This window comes from Thermobia domestica, chromosome 4 (genome assembly GCF_964235325.1).
Source record: "Thermobia domestica chromosome 4, izTheDome1.hap1.1, whole genome shotgun sequence".
NCBI classification, from domain to species: Eukaryota; Metazoa; Arthropoda; class Insecta; order Zygentoma; family Lepismatidae; genus Thermobia; species Thermobia domestica.
Window position 1 is genome coordinate 39439770 of NC_137457.1, and position 20139 is coordinate 39459908.

The 20139-nt window shown below is 35.2% G+C and overlaps 1 protein-coding gene across 3 annotated transcripts in view; it reads right to left on the reverse strand.

The window, feature by feature from the left end:
- The window catches only part of LOC145683298 (chymotrypsin-like elastase family member 3B), a 368302-nt gene extending 348721 nt beyond the window's left edge, over positions 1–19581 (reverse strand). For 2 of the 3 annotated variants that reach the window (XM_081754657.1, XM_081754659.1), the window contains exon 1: positions 19436–19512. In XM_081754657.1, the coding sequence (XP_081610783.1) occupies positions 19436–19438 (3 nt within the window). In that variant the 5' untranslated portion in view covers positions 19439–19512. The other variant, XM_081754658.1, reaches the window with a different exon arrangement.
- Positions 19582–20139: the final 558 nt, after the last annotated feature.

Genomic DNA, 20139 nt, shown 5'->3' on the forward strand with positions numbered 1-20139 from the left:
GTATATAATGAGCGCACAATATGAAAGTATTACTTTGTATTGAATTCTTTTAGTCTTCAATTTTATTGGTATCTTATTTGAGTTCCTTATTTCTTGATGCACTTTTTCCTTCGGAGCGTGCGCTCCTGCTACCAAGATTCCGGATAACGGGAGTTTATTAAAAATTTGTTTCATTTTTTAACCACTAATACCCTCAACCTTTACCGTCACCGTTACATAATCTTAAGTTTATTGATCGTTATTTTTGTAATGGTATTTCAAATTATTAATGTTGAAGCTAGTAATCATGGTTTTGCTTAAGACATTTCAAGGTAGGCTACTAACACTGTAATTGTGTGTGGAGGTTTCGTGTGAGTGTCAAGAACTACGAACTACTCTTATTTTCTACAAATGAGCTGCTGTTACATTAACTATTTGGATATAATAATTTAAGTTAAATAAGTGTATTTGAAGTGCGTATTTTACAAGGTTAATAGCATACAACGTCGCATGTATGGAACACAACGCCACCTCGAGATATTTCTGCACAGTAAAGAACAAATGAACGCTGTATGTGTATTTCCACTCAATACTCAGCTACTTTCTCAGCTTTTAAATAGTTTTGAGGCAAAATCTCATGTGGCACAAATTGCGAAAACTATGGTTAAATACATAAATAAATAAATATGTATTATCACTTTGGAACACATCGACTCATCACTTTGGAATATCAAGGAGTTATCACAATAATTTAACTCAAGCTTCACTATCCTATATCACTACATCAACATCTATTAGCAACTCTCGATCCTGTGTAGGGATTACCAGTGCCAAGTAAACTGAAAATCATAGGTGAAAAAATATTTTGATGAATATAAATACAAAACTTTACAGAACAAGGTATATACGCAATTTGTATTTATTGAATACATTTACGAACACCTGAACCAGTGACTTTACAGAAATAACAAAGGAACATTACTGACATTTATCACCCGATGATATAAACTTACCGTATTCGTTTTGGATAATCGTTCTCCATGATGATGGCACAGGTTTATTTTCCTTTTCCAGAAGCATCCAATTTGTAAATTATGATATCCATCTATTAATCACTCAAAATTGCCTACCCACCTTTTGAACACTTTGAACACGGCAACAGGCACAAGACTATCTGCCTGGATTTCCATCAATCATTCCATCATCCCTAAATGGGATTTAATTACATACAAAAACAAACCATATCCATTTTCTTTTCGATTGCATTCAATGGGGATCAACGAGGGAATACCAAACATCCTTATCCTTTCCCATGCAACACCCAAAAGCCTGCTATAATCAAACTGTGAGAAGAGATATTTCAGTGTTACGACTGACTTCAAGTTTGTGCTGTTGTGCTAATTCAGTGTTTTCTTTTTTCTCTCAAGTGTTCAATTACGGATGCAAACATCCTCAGTGATTCTAATATTCAAGTTACCGGTGTATACGCAGTGAAAGGTGAATCGGGTTAAGTTCACAAATCCTATTTGGTGTTTTAATAAAGTTTATATATTCTGATATATACTCACTACACGAGTTCTTAATATTCGCTGAATATGCAAACGTGTGCAGTTCACAATTATGACCGACATCCGGTGAAACATAACACTGCTTTGTCTAGATTTTTTTCTGTGTTCTTACTAACACACATTTCAGACAGCGTTTGTGGGTAAGTTGTATTATTATGATTTCAATGGTAAGGTTTCCATTTAAAATAAATACAGACTAAGAATTAGAAATATTTTAATAAAGAACTGAAAACTTTATTAATGTTCAATTATCAACGTCAATATTACGTCTTTGTATATATCTCGTATCTGTATTTCCTTTGTATATTTTACTATGTTAATTAATTATTTTTTGTTACAGGGCGATCCATAACTACAATAGTACTATGTTTTGTAAATAAACCGGATTACCATCCGATTTATTTTCAGAAGGGCAGGCAGTGTGGTGGATACATTAATAATTGGCAGGTCAGACAGTATGAGGGTATTACGAAATTAACTTAAGAATCTTTTGCATTGTTTAAAACCAGACTTTCGTGTAAAGAAATATGTGTATGCACATTAATCCATAAACTTCACAATCAGGAAATAAGTAAAATCAATTGGTAGAAAGCCAGATTCAGATATAAGAAAGTCTTGCTACAAGGAAGACAATTGAGTCACCTACGAGGTAATTGTAACGGTAAGAATTTAATGTATTGCAAGAAACACGGAAGGTACTTTTTGACCTGCATGTAAAACCCAAGGAGAACAGTCTTAATTAATCTCTTGTTGCGGAAAGATTCCGCGATTCTTCATCTAAGTTTTATATTTCAAATTATTGTAGTTTCAACACTTTCGTACTAGGACTGGAATATATCAACAACAACCAGGTTAGTAGTTTCCCTTGAGATGTCTAAGTTAAGCGATTATTAACAAAAGCAAACAATCATTAGCTTAAAATAAAATCAATTAAATTGAGTTGAAACTGTAAATTTAAGATTTTATGAAAGAAATAGGAAACGAGCTAGTAGCCACACTGCCCATGATTACCATCCGATTACCACCTAACTGTGATAACTATAGGATAGTGAAGCTTGAGTTAAATTATTGTGATAACTCCGGTGGCCCTAAGCTGTTATTAATTTAACTGTTATGATAATTAAGAATAAACTATTTAATGACATACGTTAAGTGTAGTTATTTAGCTGGTTGTCTGGTTTGCTATCATTGAACCCGGACTGAATTATAAATCATCAACACCGAAACAGACATTACATGGTGGCCAGTGAGTGCTTTTTAAAAAAGAGGTTTAGCGGTCACATAGTGATAGTATAGTGGTTAGTATCCCTGCTTGTTAGGTGAAAAATCGGGGCTCAAATCCCTGTCAGAGATGATGGTCAGTATAAGCTTTAAAGAAATTTTGTAGAAAAAATGTAAATACATGAACTAAGAGTGGATAATTATACAATTTAATTTGGGGAAAAGCTAATTTCTATTTTGTTCTTACCATAGGCAATTTTATTAATGAAAAGAGTGTAACTATAATGCTACGGTACGCAACGATAATAATTATTATCTTACATGGAAGCACAATTTTTTACTCAGGTTAGTCTGTGCGACATATTTATTTGTCAGCTTTCTAGAGTAGCTCAGTTTGTTAACAGGAAACGAAATGACCTTATAGTTCGAATGTCGCATAATGTTAACGTCCGTTTGTGACATTACTTTTGTTTGAAATAGAAAAGAAAGAGAAAAGAATAACAATATATGCATTTTAGGAATGTTTGCGTAATTAAGAGAAGCCGGGCCAAAATTATTTACACAGTACAATTGAAAAAGGAGAGAAAATGGAAGGAAAACTTTCCTCTTAGTTATAATCTGTGTGCAGCTTGAATTTAAAATAGTTAGGAAACAAATTAGGTAATTTATTGGTTGAAATTGGGCGACGAGCAACGCCAGTTCTAGTTCGATAGCAGCGACAACAATAACAAAAGAGGAGGTCAAAAACGTCTGACAGAAGCCACTATAAGTTACGATCCAGAGTACAACGAAGAGAGATAAGATTTCTTAGTGCAGACGACACTGACGATCAGATGAGATGTGGACGCCAACCTTCCGTTAGCAGCGACCAGGAACGTTCTTCATCTGAGCAAGACAGCCCAGAGAGCGGATCTGAGCGGCGGCGGAGTAGGCGACCGGGTGACCCGCAGAATGAAGACAGACGATACGACCAAGGAGCACAAAATGTGGGGAAAATGGTGGAACAGGAGAAAACCAACAGCGTCGAAGAGATCATATTCCACGGAAGGAGAACAAGACAACGGTCGTTCACGTACATACAAATAACACACCTAAATTTGACATAATACTCGACTGTATGGAAAAAAGGTTTTTGTAACATTTGAGGATTTTTTAAGAGGAAATGTGATTTTCGGAACGTAAGCCTACACACATGTTACCTGCCTGTTTTGTAGGTAACATGTGTTTAGCCTTACGTTCCGAATAATCATTGTAACATTTGAGGATTTTATAAGGAAATGATTATTCGGAACGTAAGGCTAAAAACATGTTACCTGCCTGCTTTGTAGGTAAAGCGCAAGGTTGGGTAATTTTTTTAAGTGCAATAATTTAAAAGCACTACCGTATGAGGACTTTAAGAAAGAAATTATAATTTTGTTCTTGATCCGAAGACGAGTGCGGATCCGATTATTAAAATTACTAACAGAATACGGGGGTAACACGAAAGTGCAAAGTTTTATTTATATGATAAATTGGCGTTAGCAGATAAATATGCCAGGCACATTTTTCCCCAAGGGGCAGTGTCGATGTTAGTATGTGTCGAGGGCCAAGATTGTAGAAAGTTACAGAATAAGAAGTTTAGGCCCCAGAACAACTTATTGACGCGTTTACAGACATAGAGAACACGCGTGTGAAGGAGAAGATGGCGAGAAAGATGGAGAAGATGAGGTCAACTGTGAAGAATAGCAAGAGAAAGAATAGAAAGAATATAGTGAGGGATTCGTCAACAACAAGTTCGTCAGAGAACAGTTCTTAGGATGATGACAGTACTGATAAAAACGAAACTGCAATCAGTTACATTACACATTTTGAACCTGAGACATCTGATATTGAAAAGAGGAAGATTAAAATGAAGAAACAGAAGAAGCCATGGGGAAGTGAAAGTTCCATAACCTGACCTACAACGAAGCCTGTGAAAGAGGATACCCCTAAGAAAAGGCATAGAGAGATGAACTTTGTGACCTATCCAAGAAACTAGAACAACTCACGTTAAGTATGTCACATGATACTCAGGTGCCGAAAGAGGACACTTCCCGTTAACCTGGTCAAGGTAACCTGCCATCATTCGTTGCGAGGGCAAAACAGCAAATAACTACTTTTGAAGAAGAAGTGGAACTTCGGAGGTCGTGTTGGTAATGTCAGTAGATTCGATGGTCCACAACAATCTGATATCTCGATCCCAAGAGGAAGAGAAAATTTCGGTGGTCCCAACTATGAGAAATTTTAATGGAAGAGGAAATTGCAATGGGAACTGGAATAAAAGGCAGCCCTCTAATGGGAATAGAACACTGGATAATTTCATTGGTAGGCAGTATATGATACAGGACAACCACAGCAGCAGGCGGGGTACATACCAAAATTTTGCGCTCAACAACAACAGGTAATACTTAATCCTAGTGCTGCTAACTTTGTTCCGAATGTAGGGCAAGTATGTTCAAAATGTTTTATTCCTGATCTTTTTGCAGAGAACTGTTTGCTGCCAAATTTGGTTGGTTTTGATATGCTGTTGGGTGTAGATTTTTTAATGTAGGCGAATGCGAATATTCACTTTCAAGTTAAGATAGTACAATTGAAGGTACAACCAAGGAAGTCCATCAAAGTAGCACAAAAACAAGAACGAACCCTTCATTTATTGTCCACGACGGTAGGAAAGCACTTAAACACGAGACTGGAGCCATAGCTAATAACACTTATAAGAATTTGGATTCCACCAAGGTCTAAGATTTTTATCCCACTGAAACCAATGTACACCAAGGAATATCAAGATCTATTGTCGGAGCCTGAAAATAAAGTCTTTAAAGAAAAAGGCAAATAGACACCTTTGTGTGTAGCGTCTAGGAAGCACCCATGTGTGGAAGTTGTAAATCCAACCCCTGAAAGTGTAAAATTAAAGAATAATTTCAAGATCGGATCTGTAGGATCCATGCACCTACTACAGGAGAAGAAAGAACAAGAAGACGTCTCGAAGGAATATTTGGGGGAAAATAGTAAATTATTTGACCCAAAAAGAAATATATTTGGAAGTGTGGCTAAGACGGAGATTAGAAAACAAATCTTGGATCTTTGTTATGAATACGCCAATGTTTTTAATTGGAATCCAGGCAAAATTGGGACCATACCGAACTATGAACACAAAATACCATTGCAGTTATACGTACTTTTTTGTGTGCGACAATATGCAATTACGGAGGCAGCGAAGCTAGAAATAACTGAACAGATCGAACAATTATTAAGACAGGAAGTACTGTACCTCCCGAGAGTTTACACAACTCTCCAACGCTAGTTTGAAGAAGAAAGACAGTAATCAATGGTGACTTATTGCAGACCTACGTCGGTTAAATGGAAGTGTTATTTTTCGTCTATAAATCTCCAACCTATTCCTCAGATAGTAGCGAAAGCATCTGATCATAGATACTATTCACAGATTGATGTGAAATCTTGCTATTTCCACGTGTGTCTTCCAAAAGACTCTAGACAATGCACAACATTCCACATTCGACACCTGGGATCATTTCAGTATTGCAAGGTACTACAGGGCTATCAACTTAGTCCTCAGATATATGCTAGACTGATGATTATAACCTTCCAGGTAATGACGCATTACATGGACGGTATATTAGCCTACACTGATGACCAATAAAGAAAGGCGGAAGTTTTACGCGAAAGTTTGCAGCATTCACAGCGCATGAGGACTCGATTATCCTTAGACAACAGTGCTTTCTTGCAACGAAGCATAGTATCCTTAGGTTATAAAATCGACTAGCATGGTAACGTCATCTGTGACACGATTAAAAAATCAGTCGAATTTTGTGCACCTCCAAACACCATTAGAAACTCACGCTCATGGCTAGGATTGACTAATTACTGTACAAAATATGTAAAAGAGTACGCAAAAATGTGCAACCTTTTGAGCCATTATTTAAGAGAGGGCCGAAGTTCTATTAGAATAACAAGAGACAACAGGCTATTAAAACCCTGAAAAGGCAATAGCGAATGCTCCGATAATAGCGCCATATAACCCTGTAAAACCATTGTTATTAGTGACTGACGATTCTATGTCTATAATAGGAGAAATCCTCTACATTGCTGCTTAGTGTATTTTCATATTTTTTCAAGAACACTAATAAAAAGGAGACTAATCTCAACATCTTGGGAATTGTAGCGCTTAGTCTCATCTCTTGTCTCAAAGCTGGTCGTTATCATATTTTGGGTAAACAATCTGTTTAGCCTTTCCATCGATCTCGGGCCACGGTTCACAAGGGCATTCAGAGAATTGAAGAGAAATGTCAACAATCACCGTCTCACAACAACTATTGAAGAGAATTACCTTAAATTGAAATCAGACGATCACGATCCAACGTAATTCTCCGAGGGAAGGCTTGCAAGTCGCAAAACCTATGTTTTTAAGAAAACTGGAATAATTGAAATAAATCTCGAAATGAACCAAATTTGGTCGGATAAACGGGAAAATTATACGCTCGTAAGTTGGTATTAATATTGGTGCTAATAGTTATAATTCAAACTGTCAACAAGGGGCGAGTACGTTTCAGCTCGTCCCCAGATTATCTCATTAAATCATAATGAAAATTAATAAAGTTGGTACAGTTATTCTTTAATTCTTAGATATTCGAGAAATCCAATTTAAACACATTACAGCATCAAGTCAGACTATTTCTCCCTAATACAGTCTGAGTCTATAGTGCATAGACTTCTACACTATGCCCAGCTCGGCTGGATTCAGTTTTATGCTTGCTGACACAGCCGACCAACGTGGCCAAAACAATATGGAAAAACATTTGATTTCTGTGGTCTGTCATGGGCAAACAGAGACTAAGTTCGCTTTTATAATCGCCTAATAGTTAAAAATTCCTAACTTGGACAAAGTTCACATTAGAACTCCCGTTTTGGAACGGAGGAGCAGGCTGCTTACTTTCGGTCCTAAGCTGGCGGACGTAGGCGTATATCGACTACTTTACTACTATGCGCTAATGTTTATTCTCGTTACATGTTTGCTAGTGTTCTACTCACCGTGTGGATTATATCAAAGAGTATCCTTCTAAATAACGCGTATCGGGTTCAGATAAACACTGCGAAACACTCCTATCTGACCCCGAGGGGCTACGAACTCGCGTTTATATACTCGGGAAGTAAGGTATCCATAACCTTGGGTCGGCCCACAAAAGGAAGGATGGGATTTCTGTAATCTTGGACACGTCTCATTAGAGTGGGATGGAAGAAGACACAACAATAGAGAGAGAAGATATTATTTCCGCATTTGTCTGAATACCGGAAATCGCATCTTTTCATGAATTCCTGCAAAATCACAGTTTTTCAACACAAAGCTTTATATGAGAAAACTGATAGAATTTCTTGAAGAGAACAACGATCTAGCAGAATGCATTAAAGTAAATTTAATGGGAAAGAATATTCTCCTTATCGTCCAGATCAGATACTTATCGTTTAAAACAGCGTTTTACCTCCTTAGCTCTGTTCAACATCAGAGATCGCCGTTAATTCTGTCTGCTATCACTCACATACCAACCTCTAACAAGTCCCCTTTGCCTATTGCGTTCATTACACTCCTAACACAAAAGCCAGGAATCCAGGTTCCGACCGGTTCAAAGCTAGTTTACGGCCTTTTACTGCTTCGCCATTGACCTACATCGAACCTAGGATAGAACTTGCAAACGTTAGGTATGATCATGTATACAGTCGCCCAAGATTCCTGTTACATTCAACCCACCAAATACAACTCACAACCTTTTATTGTGAACCAAGCCCCACTGGGAGTGGAACGAGGATACCTCTCATTCGTGTTCCAACCCAGCAGAAAAGCGCTTTTTTCCTATCAAGGTGTCACTAAGATTTTAATGTGAATATAAAATCTACCTACATTATTATATTTTAATTTTTTATATTTTTTCTTTTCTCTTGCTTATAAGTATTTTTTATACTTAACAAGAAGTAAATTTCTTCCTGTCCGCGCTTCCAGTGCTGAACTCGGTTAAGATTTTCTGCAACATTCTATATTAATATTCACCATTTGTATTTTTCTCAACTTCACTTATCTTATGTGTTCGATGCCCGTTTACAAATCAAGAGAGGGCCTTACCTTGAAAAAATAGGAGCTCAAAGCTTGTATCGTAAGATCCACTTTCACTTCTTTTAACTGAAGGTCACTATATGACCTTCAGTATATTGGGCGCCCTCGCCCAAGTATACTGCGGGGTAGTGGTATAGTTTGAAGAAGAAAGTTTATGAAATAAAATAAAAATCAATTTATGTTCACCTAGTTTCCTTACAACTAACTATGATCTTGATACATTACTATTTCTACAATTAGTCAGGGTACTAGTGTTTCTCCGATTAAACTCATTAGGAGTACTTATTGTTTCTTATACTCAGTAGGAACTCATCAACACTCTTCATGACTTATTAGACTTATTAGACTTCATGATCTCTATTTGAAGCTGCTAAAATTGTGAACAGTTCTATTGTGTTTTACTTTTTCCACTTTCTTATCTATATTTCTTTTTCAGGTCATAAACTTCATCTATTAGTTGGTTCACAATCTATCTGATGTATACCTTCTATAAACTTTACTATTCACCTTATTCCTATTACATTTCCTAAATCAATCGTTTACTATTTTATTCGTTATAAATCTTCTTCGTGTTTCCCGTTGTTCGTATAGAATGATTTTTTTTTACTTTGAAACGTGACCAGTTCACACTTACTAGTATGTTTTTCATTATGTTAATCACAAATCATTTTTGAACACTTTTTACCTGATACTGGACATTATTATTTATCCATTCAGGTTTTTGACTTTGTAGGTCCGCACCAGGTTTCACGTAGGCAATAGTTAGGCTATGGTAATGTTCGCAATCACTAGTATTTATTTTTTCTTGTGATTTCATGGGCAAATCCACCATTATCCTTTGGGCATCTTGGCAACATATATCTTGCTGAGCTAGGTGACAAATCCATTCGTGAAAGTATTGGCATGAATCTTGTTTTTGGGTATGTCCAGTTGAGACGAATAGGATTCCATGGTTCATACTAGAAAGTTTCCAACGGTTTACTTCGTTCAATGGGGGCTTTTTTTAAGTTATGAGAAAGTTAGAGCGAGAAATAGATGGGGCGCATGACTATGCCTCTAGTATTTTAACGATATGTTCGTCCGTAGACCATGTTAGCCTATACGAGAAGTATAGATAGTACAGGAGGATAACTTGGCTGTGTACGAGTGTAAGTGTGATTTTTCTTCTTCCTTTCTGCTTTGTTCTGACGCTTCCCTTCCTTTTGACTTGTGACTAATGAAATTCTAGGGCCCATTGTACGAAAACTTCTTTAGAGGTATTACGTTTGATATTAAGGCTTTTAATGTTGTTAGAGATTCAGCCCCCAAAAAAGATCGGAGGCATAACTGTGCCCCTGGTATTATAACGAGATACTGATCCGTAGACCATGTTGGCTTATATCAGAAGTATAGATACTAGAGGAATGAAACTTACCTCTGTACGAGCAAGACGGTACGTATCTCTCGTGTTCTGGACTCTCAGAGTGGATGTCCTGGCTTTCCTTCTTGTAGACATTAAGACGATAGCTGTCTTCCAGCTTAATTAGGGGAAGGCTGATTAGTGGCTCTGGAAAGAATGTATTCTTTCTCAGATGTGGATTTGTTATGGTAATAACGTCTGCTTCCTCATAGAGATTCATTGGATAAAACAGGAGAAGCGAACTATGTTGCCTCGCAATGCTTCTAGAAACCTCTCCCTTTGTTCCTTGACTTCCAGACCGGATGTTCATACTCCTTCGTCCAAGGGAGGTAACTCGCTTGTTAATGTGTCAGTCTACGCAAGTTGTCTGGAGGTGCACATCTGAGCATCGCTGTCGTATATGTGGGATATCGAGATCAAGTATATTAATTCGATTATACCATTTTGTGTTGTGAACAATTTCCACCCTTATTACTTCTTCTGCCTACACTTTTCCTAGCGGTTCCTTAAAGATGGTGGGTTGAAAAACTTCTGGTGTGTGTAATGTAGTCAATTATTACCTTGTGTACATAACTTGATCGTAGTATCATGAATACTTGTACGTGGTTATGTGTGTAATGAGGTTCTACTGTATGGTTCAATATCCGCCCCAATTATCACTAGTTCATTCCGTACGAATATTGTTATTTTCCGGTGTTTGAAGGTTTTTTATTTTCTGTATGTTTTCATAGGTTCAAAAGGGGTCAACCTCTGAACTGTGTGACTATTGTATGTGAGTCTAGGTCTGTACTCTAATCGTAGTGACATTAGTAGGGTTACAGCGTCTAACATGGAGAAAGCAGAGCCGGGGGCCGTTATCCCATTCCCTCGTTCACTGACTAATGGGTTTGGATGAAGCCAGAAGTGTCTCATTTGTCTGTGATGTCTTTCCCTGTGACGGCCGATGAACGTGTGTCAATAAGTATTCTTGCATGTGAAATTTGTGTGGTGTTTAGTTTGGTGTTTATTAGTGTTTATTAGTGCAGACTATTCGTATTTGCAAGAAGCAAGAAAATATTAATTATTTATTTATGTATTTTGTGTCTTGTGTTCCATGCTATTGTGGTAATGCTGCGTTAAATAATTTTGAACACATTACAGGTACGTGCTTAAAAGTATGTCTGCTGTCTAAGCAAACTAGGGTTTGTAAAGCTCTTACAACAACGTGTTACTGTATTGGCACTGAATTTCATAATTATAAGAATACTTTCATGAATAACGTGATCACAAGGCATTCTTCACACAGTCACTCACAGTATTACTACTCACTACGTATAACAAAAGACATACTTTTCAGCACAACCCAAGAATGACTTAGTCTAATTGTGATCAATTTTCCTACTTATATATATATATATATATTATAGCGATATAAGATTTTATTATTTTATTTTTGGTGATGGAAATTAATATTTATTCAAATGGAAATTAAAGAGATTAAATTGTAGTAGTAATGAAATGTTGTCATGTCTTACAAACACGTGTATTTGTTTATTTGTTTATTTACGTCAATGATTGTAGTTGTGTTATGTTGTTAAATGTGTTGAATGTTGTTACTGAATTAATGGCTAGACGCTAAGTCGTCACTTTATTTGTTTTGTTTTGATTTGTAACATTGTGTAGGAAATATGTAAAGTCATCAATGTGAAATGTTGTATATGTTAACATTGACACAATTTGACTGTGGCATAACTGTCAGATTTGCAAAGATTGTTGGTCTGGGAATTGTGTCACGATGTATTACGGGTTGAAACCAATGTTTCACCAATAGTTGAGTAAACAGAAAGGATCAACGAAGCGAATTCCAGTGTGTCTGGAATCATGAACAAACACCTTAATAGCATGGGGATGAACTGACGTTCAGAAATTGCTACTAGCCATTGTCTGAAATGAGTAGGTCGAAGTGAATTGAGAAGAAAAGATACCACATTTAAGCTTCAATTAAGAAATGTATTAGTCTCATTAATATCACGATGTGTGAGTGAATGTTTGTGTATGAATGTAGTATAACAAGTCAGATCACAAATCGTAAACCTCTAGAAATTGTGTCACGATCAACACGTACATAGCTGAGATACACATACCTGTTTTATGATAAGTGTTTGGACTGGATAATTATACTTCACAATGCTGGATCTCCTAATTTGGATAGTCGGTAATTTGTAGTATCCGACTAGATGCCAACCATAACTATTGGAACATGGTTGTCGTTGAAGAAGAGTAGATCACCCTTGATCTATTCGTAATTGAATGGATTGCAGCTCACTGCTTGTCTGCTAATGGCATCCAAAGTATTTCTCCTTCCTCTGATCTACTTCTGATCCCAATCGTCTCCAACGAGAGGTTCTTGTTCATGATTCCAGACACACTGGAATTCGCTTCGTTGATCCTTTCTGTTTATCTCAGCTATTGGTGAAACATTGGTTTCAACCCGTATTATATCGTGACCAAATTCCCAGACCAACAATCTTTGCAAATCTGACAGTTATGCCACAGTCAAATTGTGTCAATGTTAACATACAACATTTCACATTGATGACTTTACATATTTCGTACACAATGTTACAAATCAAAACAAAACAAATAAACTGACGACTTAGCGTCTAGCCATTAATTCAGTAACAACATTCAACACATTTAACAACATAACACAACTACAATCATTGACGTAAATAAACAAATAAACAAATACACGTGTTTGTAAGACATGACAACATTTCATTATTACTACAATTTAATCTCTTTAATTTTCATTTTAATAAATATTAATTTCCATCACCAAAAATAAAATAATAAAATCGAATATCGCTACAATATAAATATAAATATATATATATATATATATATATATATATATATATTATTTTGGATATAAGTGATTTCCAGTATTACTGAATAATATGGGATCAGTATAGTGGTCGCAGTTCCAGCAGGGTTGCGCTCGAAACGAGACAGATCATGAGTATTCATATTTGAAATTGATATTTTTTGTCTGTATAAGATAACGTCTTTTTTAATGCTTTATTGTAACAAACAAACAAACAAACAACAAAAAACATCCCTGTACTCATATTCAAGGCCTTAACTTTGGTCAGGTGTTTCCGAGCTGAAACAGTAATTCGCAACAGTTTGCGCAACCTTGCGGGTATTTTCTATGACAGTCAGAGTGAGCACAAACTACCTTTTTACAGTATTTTTTGTACTTTAATTATTTTCTGCATGCATTTCTTGTTCCTGCATGCGTTTGATTTTTTGATCCAAATTAGTTTTGTGCGGGCAAGACGGGATAGTCCAGTCTCGAGATGTGCCAATATTTCCTCGATATTATGGATTTGATTCGGAATTCTACTTTTTTAATGGTTATTGTCTTTCCTATTTTTCTTATTACTATTAATATTATTATTATTATTATATTATTATTATTATATTATTATTATTATATTATTATTATTATATTAATCCTTCATTACCTGTACCACCTTAAGGGCTAGTATTTTATACTCCTCCTGCATTGTTATACTACCATATTGACCACTTATATGGGAGAGTCGTTGAGAACTAAGGGTATAAATACGCTATGTAGAACAAAAAAAATGATTTATACTCAAAAGTAGTCTACTTAAGGTATGTCCATGTTGAAATTTTGGTCGGTAGCCGTTTGGTCCTGTATCTTAGGTTTAACTGAGGTTTCCCTACTCAGCTCCTTCCTTCTCCACTTGGGCACGGTTAGGCTTTATCTGTAAGAAAGGCTCGACACAAAAATAGATATGGAAATATACAGGGGGTGACCAGATTTCACTTTTTTAATTGCGGGTAGATAGCATATATCTATTATAAGCCATTCATGCAAGAAAATTTTCGGTTCTTGCCTTTGCTCGGAACTGTTTTATTTTTTTTTATTTACTAAGAGATACCCGCCAAGTAGTGTCTGTTTGCGCGTAGTCCTATTTACTCCCTATTCTAAGTTGTAGAGTTTATCTATATTATTATTATGGTTGAGTCAAATTTGGTTTTCGTCAGTGGCTGATCAGAAGTATGGTATGCATTCTGGGCGTAGCCTCTCAACCTCTCGAGGGGTGCTTAGCCCATATTTTACCTTCCGTAGAACTACAATAGAGGCTCATTCATCTGCTGTACTCCATAAGGGTTAAAGCCGAATTCGTTATAAACTGTCAGGAATGACAGTTTCATACATTATTATCATTGCTATTTTGATGACGAAAAACTGGAGGGCGATTTGGCCCACGGGGCTCAATTCGGGAGTCGCCACTGATTTATCAATACTATTCGCAGTTGGTTGCGTTTCTTAATGACTGTATACCCGTTAACTGCTGGAAAGTTATAATATTTTTATTTCTTTCTTACCTTCTAGGTAAGTACTAGCCTATTGGGATTTAGATGAAGTGGTTCATTTACGAAAAGTATTAGTCATACCCGCGCTCATCAATTTAAATCTCTTCGTCAACAAAAAATCCTTAGCTATTAAATTGGTTGGCTGGCCAACGGAAACACAAGAACGGATAAGGAATATATTTTATACAGGTGTTCACACTGTTTTATTAGGTATGTTTTTTAATGGTTTTAATGCTTTCAATGACTCTCATTTACGAAAGTATTTCCAGCTTGATTACTGTTAATCGCAGCCGTTTACATTGCTGGTTCAGGCCTTTCTAGGACACAACTTTATATTCCGCATACACTCTATCCCATAGAGTGCTTACAACTCATTTACATTATTTTGTTGTTTTTTTCGCACCAGTTTATGTATTTCCACAACTGCATCTAATGTAGGATAAATATATATATACCAACATTCTAATAAATAAGGGCTATGATAATGTTTCTTCTGTTATTATTATTTTGGAATTTATATTCACGATAAACTAATCTTTTCCATTTACGCATTTATCCATTTAAGCAACTCACCTGTATTATGGCAATTGGCAAACTCATGACATCTGCAAAACATTTGGCCACTTTCTGTATACCCATTCCCGTCAATACTACGCATGTTCTTGTAAAGAAGTTTGGTGATACCCGAACACTAACTCTAAAGTACCAAAATTACAAAAATATTTGAATGTAATTAATTATGAAGAAATTTCTTCCAACAGTGTAAGCGCTATTGATACAATATGCAACTAGCTGATTCTTTAAACAAACATGAATGTGAAAACAATGTATTTATAAAACGCTAAGTCGTGTTCAGTTCTTACAACCAAAGATAACAATATTATGTCCTACCTACGCTCTTAAGCATACGACTTTTTGTTTAACACTAACTAAAGAAACCACGATAGTCTGCCTTTCTTTGAATTTAAAATACAAGTAATTTAAAATATTTACATTGTCAAATATTTCAAAAGATTGATATTTTCGACTTCTGTCTCAATTTAGTCTTATCCCAGGCAAGGGAATTAATTCCATTATATCATTTAACAGAATTTCCATTCAAACAAATCTATATTCAGCAAGAAATTCGTTTAAACCCGGATTTGTTTTCATAATCATATTTTTAGCAATGCGTAATGAGGTTATGTATATTACGCTTTGAAGTACGCTCTCGCCAGTTTCATAATCTTCCTCTAGTATTATTTTTTTTCTTAAAGAAAATTGAAAAACTTAAATCTTCATATCCAATTCTGTTGTTGCGTTAAAGCATCGCAATATATAATTACAGACTCGGCATTCGTATTTTAATCATCTGTTTCTTTCATTTCATTATCTTCATAGATACTCTGTCATTATTTTCAGGTCGTTTACGGGAAATCAGAGTCATTCATGCTGTATGGTCTTTCGTTAACCTCTTCGTCCTCGCGTATGATATTTCTGCTTTGGTATCGTTCATTAATTGTAGTATCCTTTGCCCCCCTACCTCTCTTTCTTGCTATCATACTATCTAGCACATTCCCATGATGCAGTTAATTTTCCCCCATATATCAACAAGTTTCCCTTTGTCTTCTTAGTACTATCTAAAATTGTTCTTTTCTCCCCCATAGTTTCAAACACTCTTTTCATTCATTTCGGCTCGAAGCAGCCAATTATTTCAACCCTTCTCCACACCCACATTTCGAAATTTTGGAGTAGTTTATCATCATGTTTGCGTAGTGTCTGTTTCTGATCCGTACATCTTGATATTCCACACGAATTATTTTAAATCTTATTCTCAACCCTTTATTCCAGGTCCCACAAAATAGTATTTCTTTCTTGTAAAGGTTTTCTTTGCCATTACTATTCTTGCTTTCAAGTCATGTTCACACTTCTTATCAACACTAATAATATTACTCAAGATAGAAAATTAGTCAAAAGATATATTTTCTCCCCTCCTACTTATATAATTGACACTAACACATTCGTTCCAATGGCCAATGTTGTCTAACACTTTTTAAATTCTATATTCTACGTATCACTTAATCTCAAATTCTAAGGTTTTATTAACTTTCTCTTCAGATTCTGCTACACAAGCCTTATCATATGCAAACCGTAGGAATCAAATCATTATACCTCACAACGAAATGCCATCTTCAATTTGTAGACTATTTTCCGCTATCTATTCTACATAGATATTAAATAATTTAGGCGAAAGACAGCATCCCTGTACTACCTACCTTATATTTGCACAAAACGTTGTCATTTTATCTCAAATATGACACTTGTTGGTTCATGTATAAATTTCTTGTGAGTTTTTGATTCCATTTGAGCTGTCCCTTTATTAGAAGTGCCAACATCAGTTCCTAATTTCACGCGGTCCAAAGCCTTTTTCTACATCAATAAATACAAGATACACTTCTTTCGCGGATCACCAATTATTATCCAATTGCATCTCTTATACCCTTACCTCTTCCGAATCCGAACTACTCTTACTCAAATTTTCATTTGTTTATCGGTACAACATTGTGTTCAAAATTCTAAGCAGAGTCGGGTTGAGTGGTCCCGGTTTCGATTTTTGCTGGGGCAGTCCTTGTAGAAAATGTAAAATGTTTTTTAAGACAACCATTGTAAATGAGGTTTTCATGGAATTTCCTCATTGATACAACGGAAATGCGGGGTTGGTGAATAAATCGTATGTCCATTGTCGCTTCGTCCCTTCCTTCCTTTTCGCCGGACAAGGAACGTCATTCCTAATACATGACGGGATAAATGACCTTAGATGAAGAAAGCTCAGTAATCTAAATCTAAATCCTATTGATATATGATGCATGACATATGAGAGTAAAAGTATCAATAATCCTCATGTTTCTGTTTTTAATTACTCGCTATCTTTTCCATTCTTATTTTCTATCTTCCCTTGTGTGATCCGGAGTTCCATCTATTTCACATTTGTGTACATTTCTCCTTATTTCCAGTTTTTCCCTATTCTTCTATATCTTTGCAGTTTTTTGTTAGAACTCTTCCCTTCTATATCTCTTTCTCTTTGCAACTAGTTGTATACCTTCCTGACTGTCTTTCTACTCTCATCCGTATCAACCTGTTTCCAGGTCTCATTTTCCCTCATTTTATGCAACATGTTATGTGTTTTTTTAGCCGCTTTGTGTTCTCGGTAACCTACTACTTCTTCTGCAGCCTGTTGTATTCAAAGTCTAATGTGTTCCTACTGTATCTTATTACTTGCATCTATCCCGTCGTCGTTTGATTATTTTGTCGTTTGTTTTATCATAGAAATTATTTCATAATTCTTTCGTTTCCAACTTTTAAGTATTCAACATCTTGTTGCCTACTTTTCTTCCGCCTACATTGTCCACTTGAATATTCACTTAGGACAGCCCAAGATCAGAGGTCTTTGCGTTCTTCTAACTATTCCGATACTTATCCTGAATAATAAACAAGTGTATCTAACAACTCTGCTTCATTATTTTTACAGGAAATACATATTGGTGATGACGTGAACATTATAAACAAAATGCATTATATCATATGCAATATGGTATACAGTATATTGTTTTCTTGCCAATTTTTACTTTGCAAATATCCGGCACCATTAAGAAAATAAAATCGACAAACACACTAAATGAATAATAATAATAGTGGTAATAATTTTGGTAATGTAACATCGTTTTCACCAGACATGTTATTCACTTATCAAAACTCCCTTTTAAGTGTAAGTGTATTTCGAGTTCTAGATTGTTCAATATTCATCTAAAAAGCAAGAGAATTGGTAATGCAGAACTGCCAAAGGGACAAAATAAATATTAATAATATATTTGTGACAGTTTCGGCATTGTCTTAACAACAACCGTAACTTCATATACTATGCTACGGATAAATTCCAGACAGTTTTTGATTACTTTGCAATTGCCTACTTGTTACTTATTTCATGCAATACCACTCTTTTATTCCTTTAGAACATAATAGTTTATAAGCACACATAAAGCTATTTTGTTCAGAAAATGTTTCCTACTTATTTACTAGTTTGTCCACTTTTTTTACATATTCTCTTTCATTGATACACTGTGTATTTTGGTCAGTTTAAAGAAACAATAACGTTGAGATAATATTATGATTTTTACCACAATGAAAACTTGAAAACCAAAATGAACAATATATCTCTCCATTTTCTACGAACCCAACTAAACATGCGACACATTAGATTAATTCTCTTTTGCCATTCAGATTGTTGTGAAGATTCAAGAAAAAAATCACAAGATTCCAAAGGTTTACCTATTGATTTAAATTTCTTAAATAGTTGTGATTTGGACTTCTGTTGCAATATGTTTTTAAGAAAGATCATTTCTAATTACTGAGTTCTCCTTGTATATTGTGCTTATATCACTGGACATTTACGTTATGTTCGGATTTGCACGGAGATCTGAGAAACACCTCTTCGTTTCTACAAGAAGCATGTTGACTTCAAAATTAACTCCGATTTTTTGTCTTTAAAAATATCATGGAATAAAAGTATAACATGTGGGTTACGATGGCTATTCAATTAATAAAACCAATTATTAATCAGAAAATAAAACGTATATATAGGGGATCCATTCTTCTAATATATTATATTTTCGTATATTAAAATGTTGTAGTAATTAAATAAGAAACAATTAACTTACAGTGATTATATTGTGTAAGTAATATAAAATTGTATATTACCATAGTCACAAAATGAGAGCGATATAGTTAGTACAATAATCTTTAGTATCAAAGTTTATGAGACGAATGACTACCTACTGTATAAATATGAAATTATATTTGTTCCCTAAAGTTGTAATCACCGACAAACTTTCACACGTATTTTACATTCATATACTGTGTTTATAAAATAAAAATAAAATAATTTTCTTTTATTGTCAATAATCGATCAACTACCTACTTCTTACCTGGTACGTGTAAGTATTTTCTTCTTATTGTTTTGAAAACAAACTTCCATACATGATTCCACACCGTGATATTTTTTTACACTGTAGCAAAAGTGTGTACAAAATTGTACATGTTGTTTAATACTTAGAGAACTAAGCATGTTGATAGAGGCTCTACAATACCAAATATTTTGCAGATAGAAATCGCTGATAATCATATAAAGTGTATTTAATATATATAAATTAACTATAACACACATATCTTAGTACGTAAATATCATATTTATATACATAATCACAAACGTAATTTTATTGGATAAGCACGAGAGTTGTCATTTGAATGTCGAAAATGTACACAATTAAAATATGATGCAATAGTAGTAGAGTGGTGGCACTTGGGGTGTTTTGACCTATTGCGCATGTACGAACTGTTTCGATCCCTGTTCCAGTTCCGGTTACTATATCGGTTACGATTCCTGATCCATTTCTGATCCATGT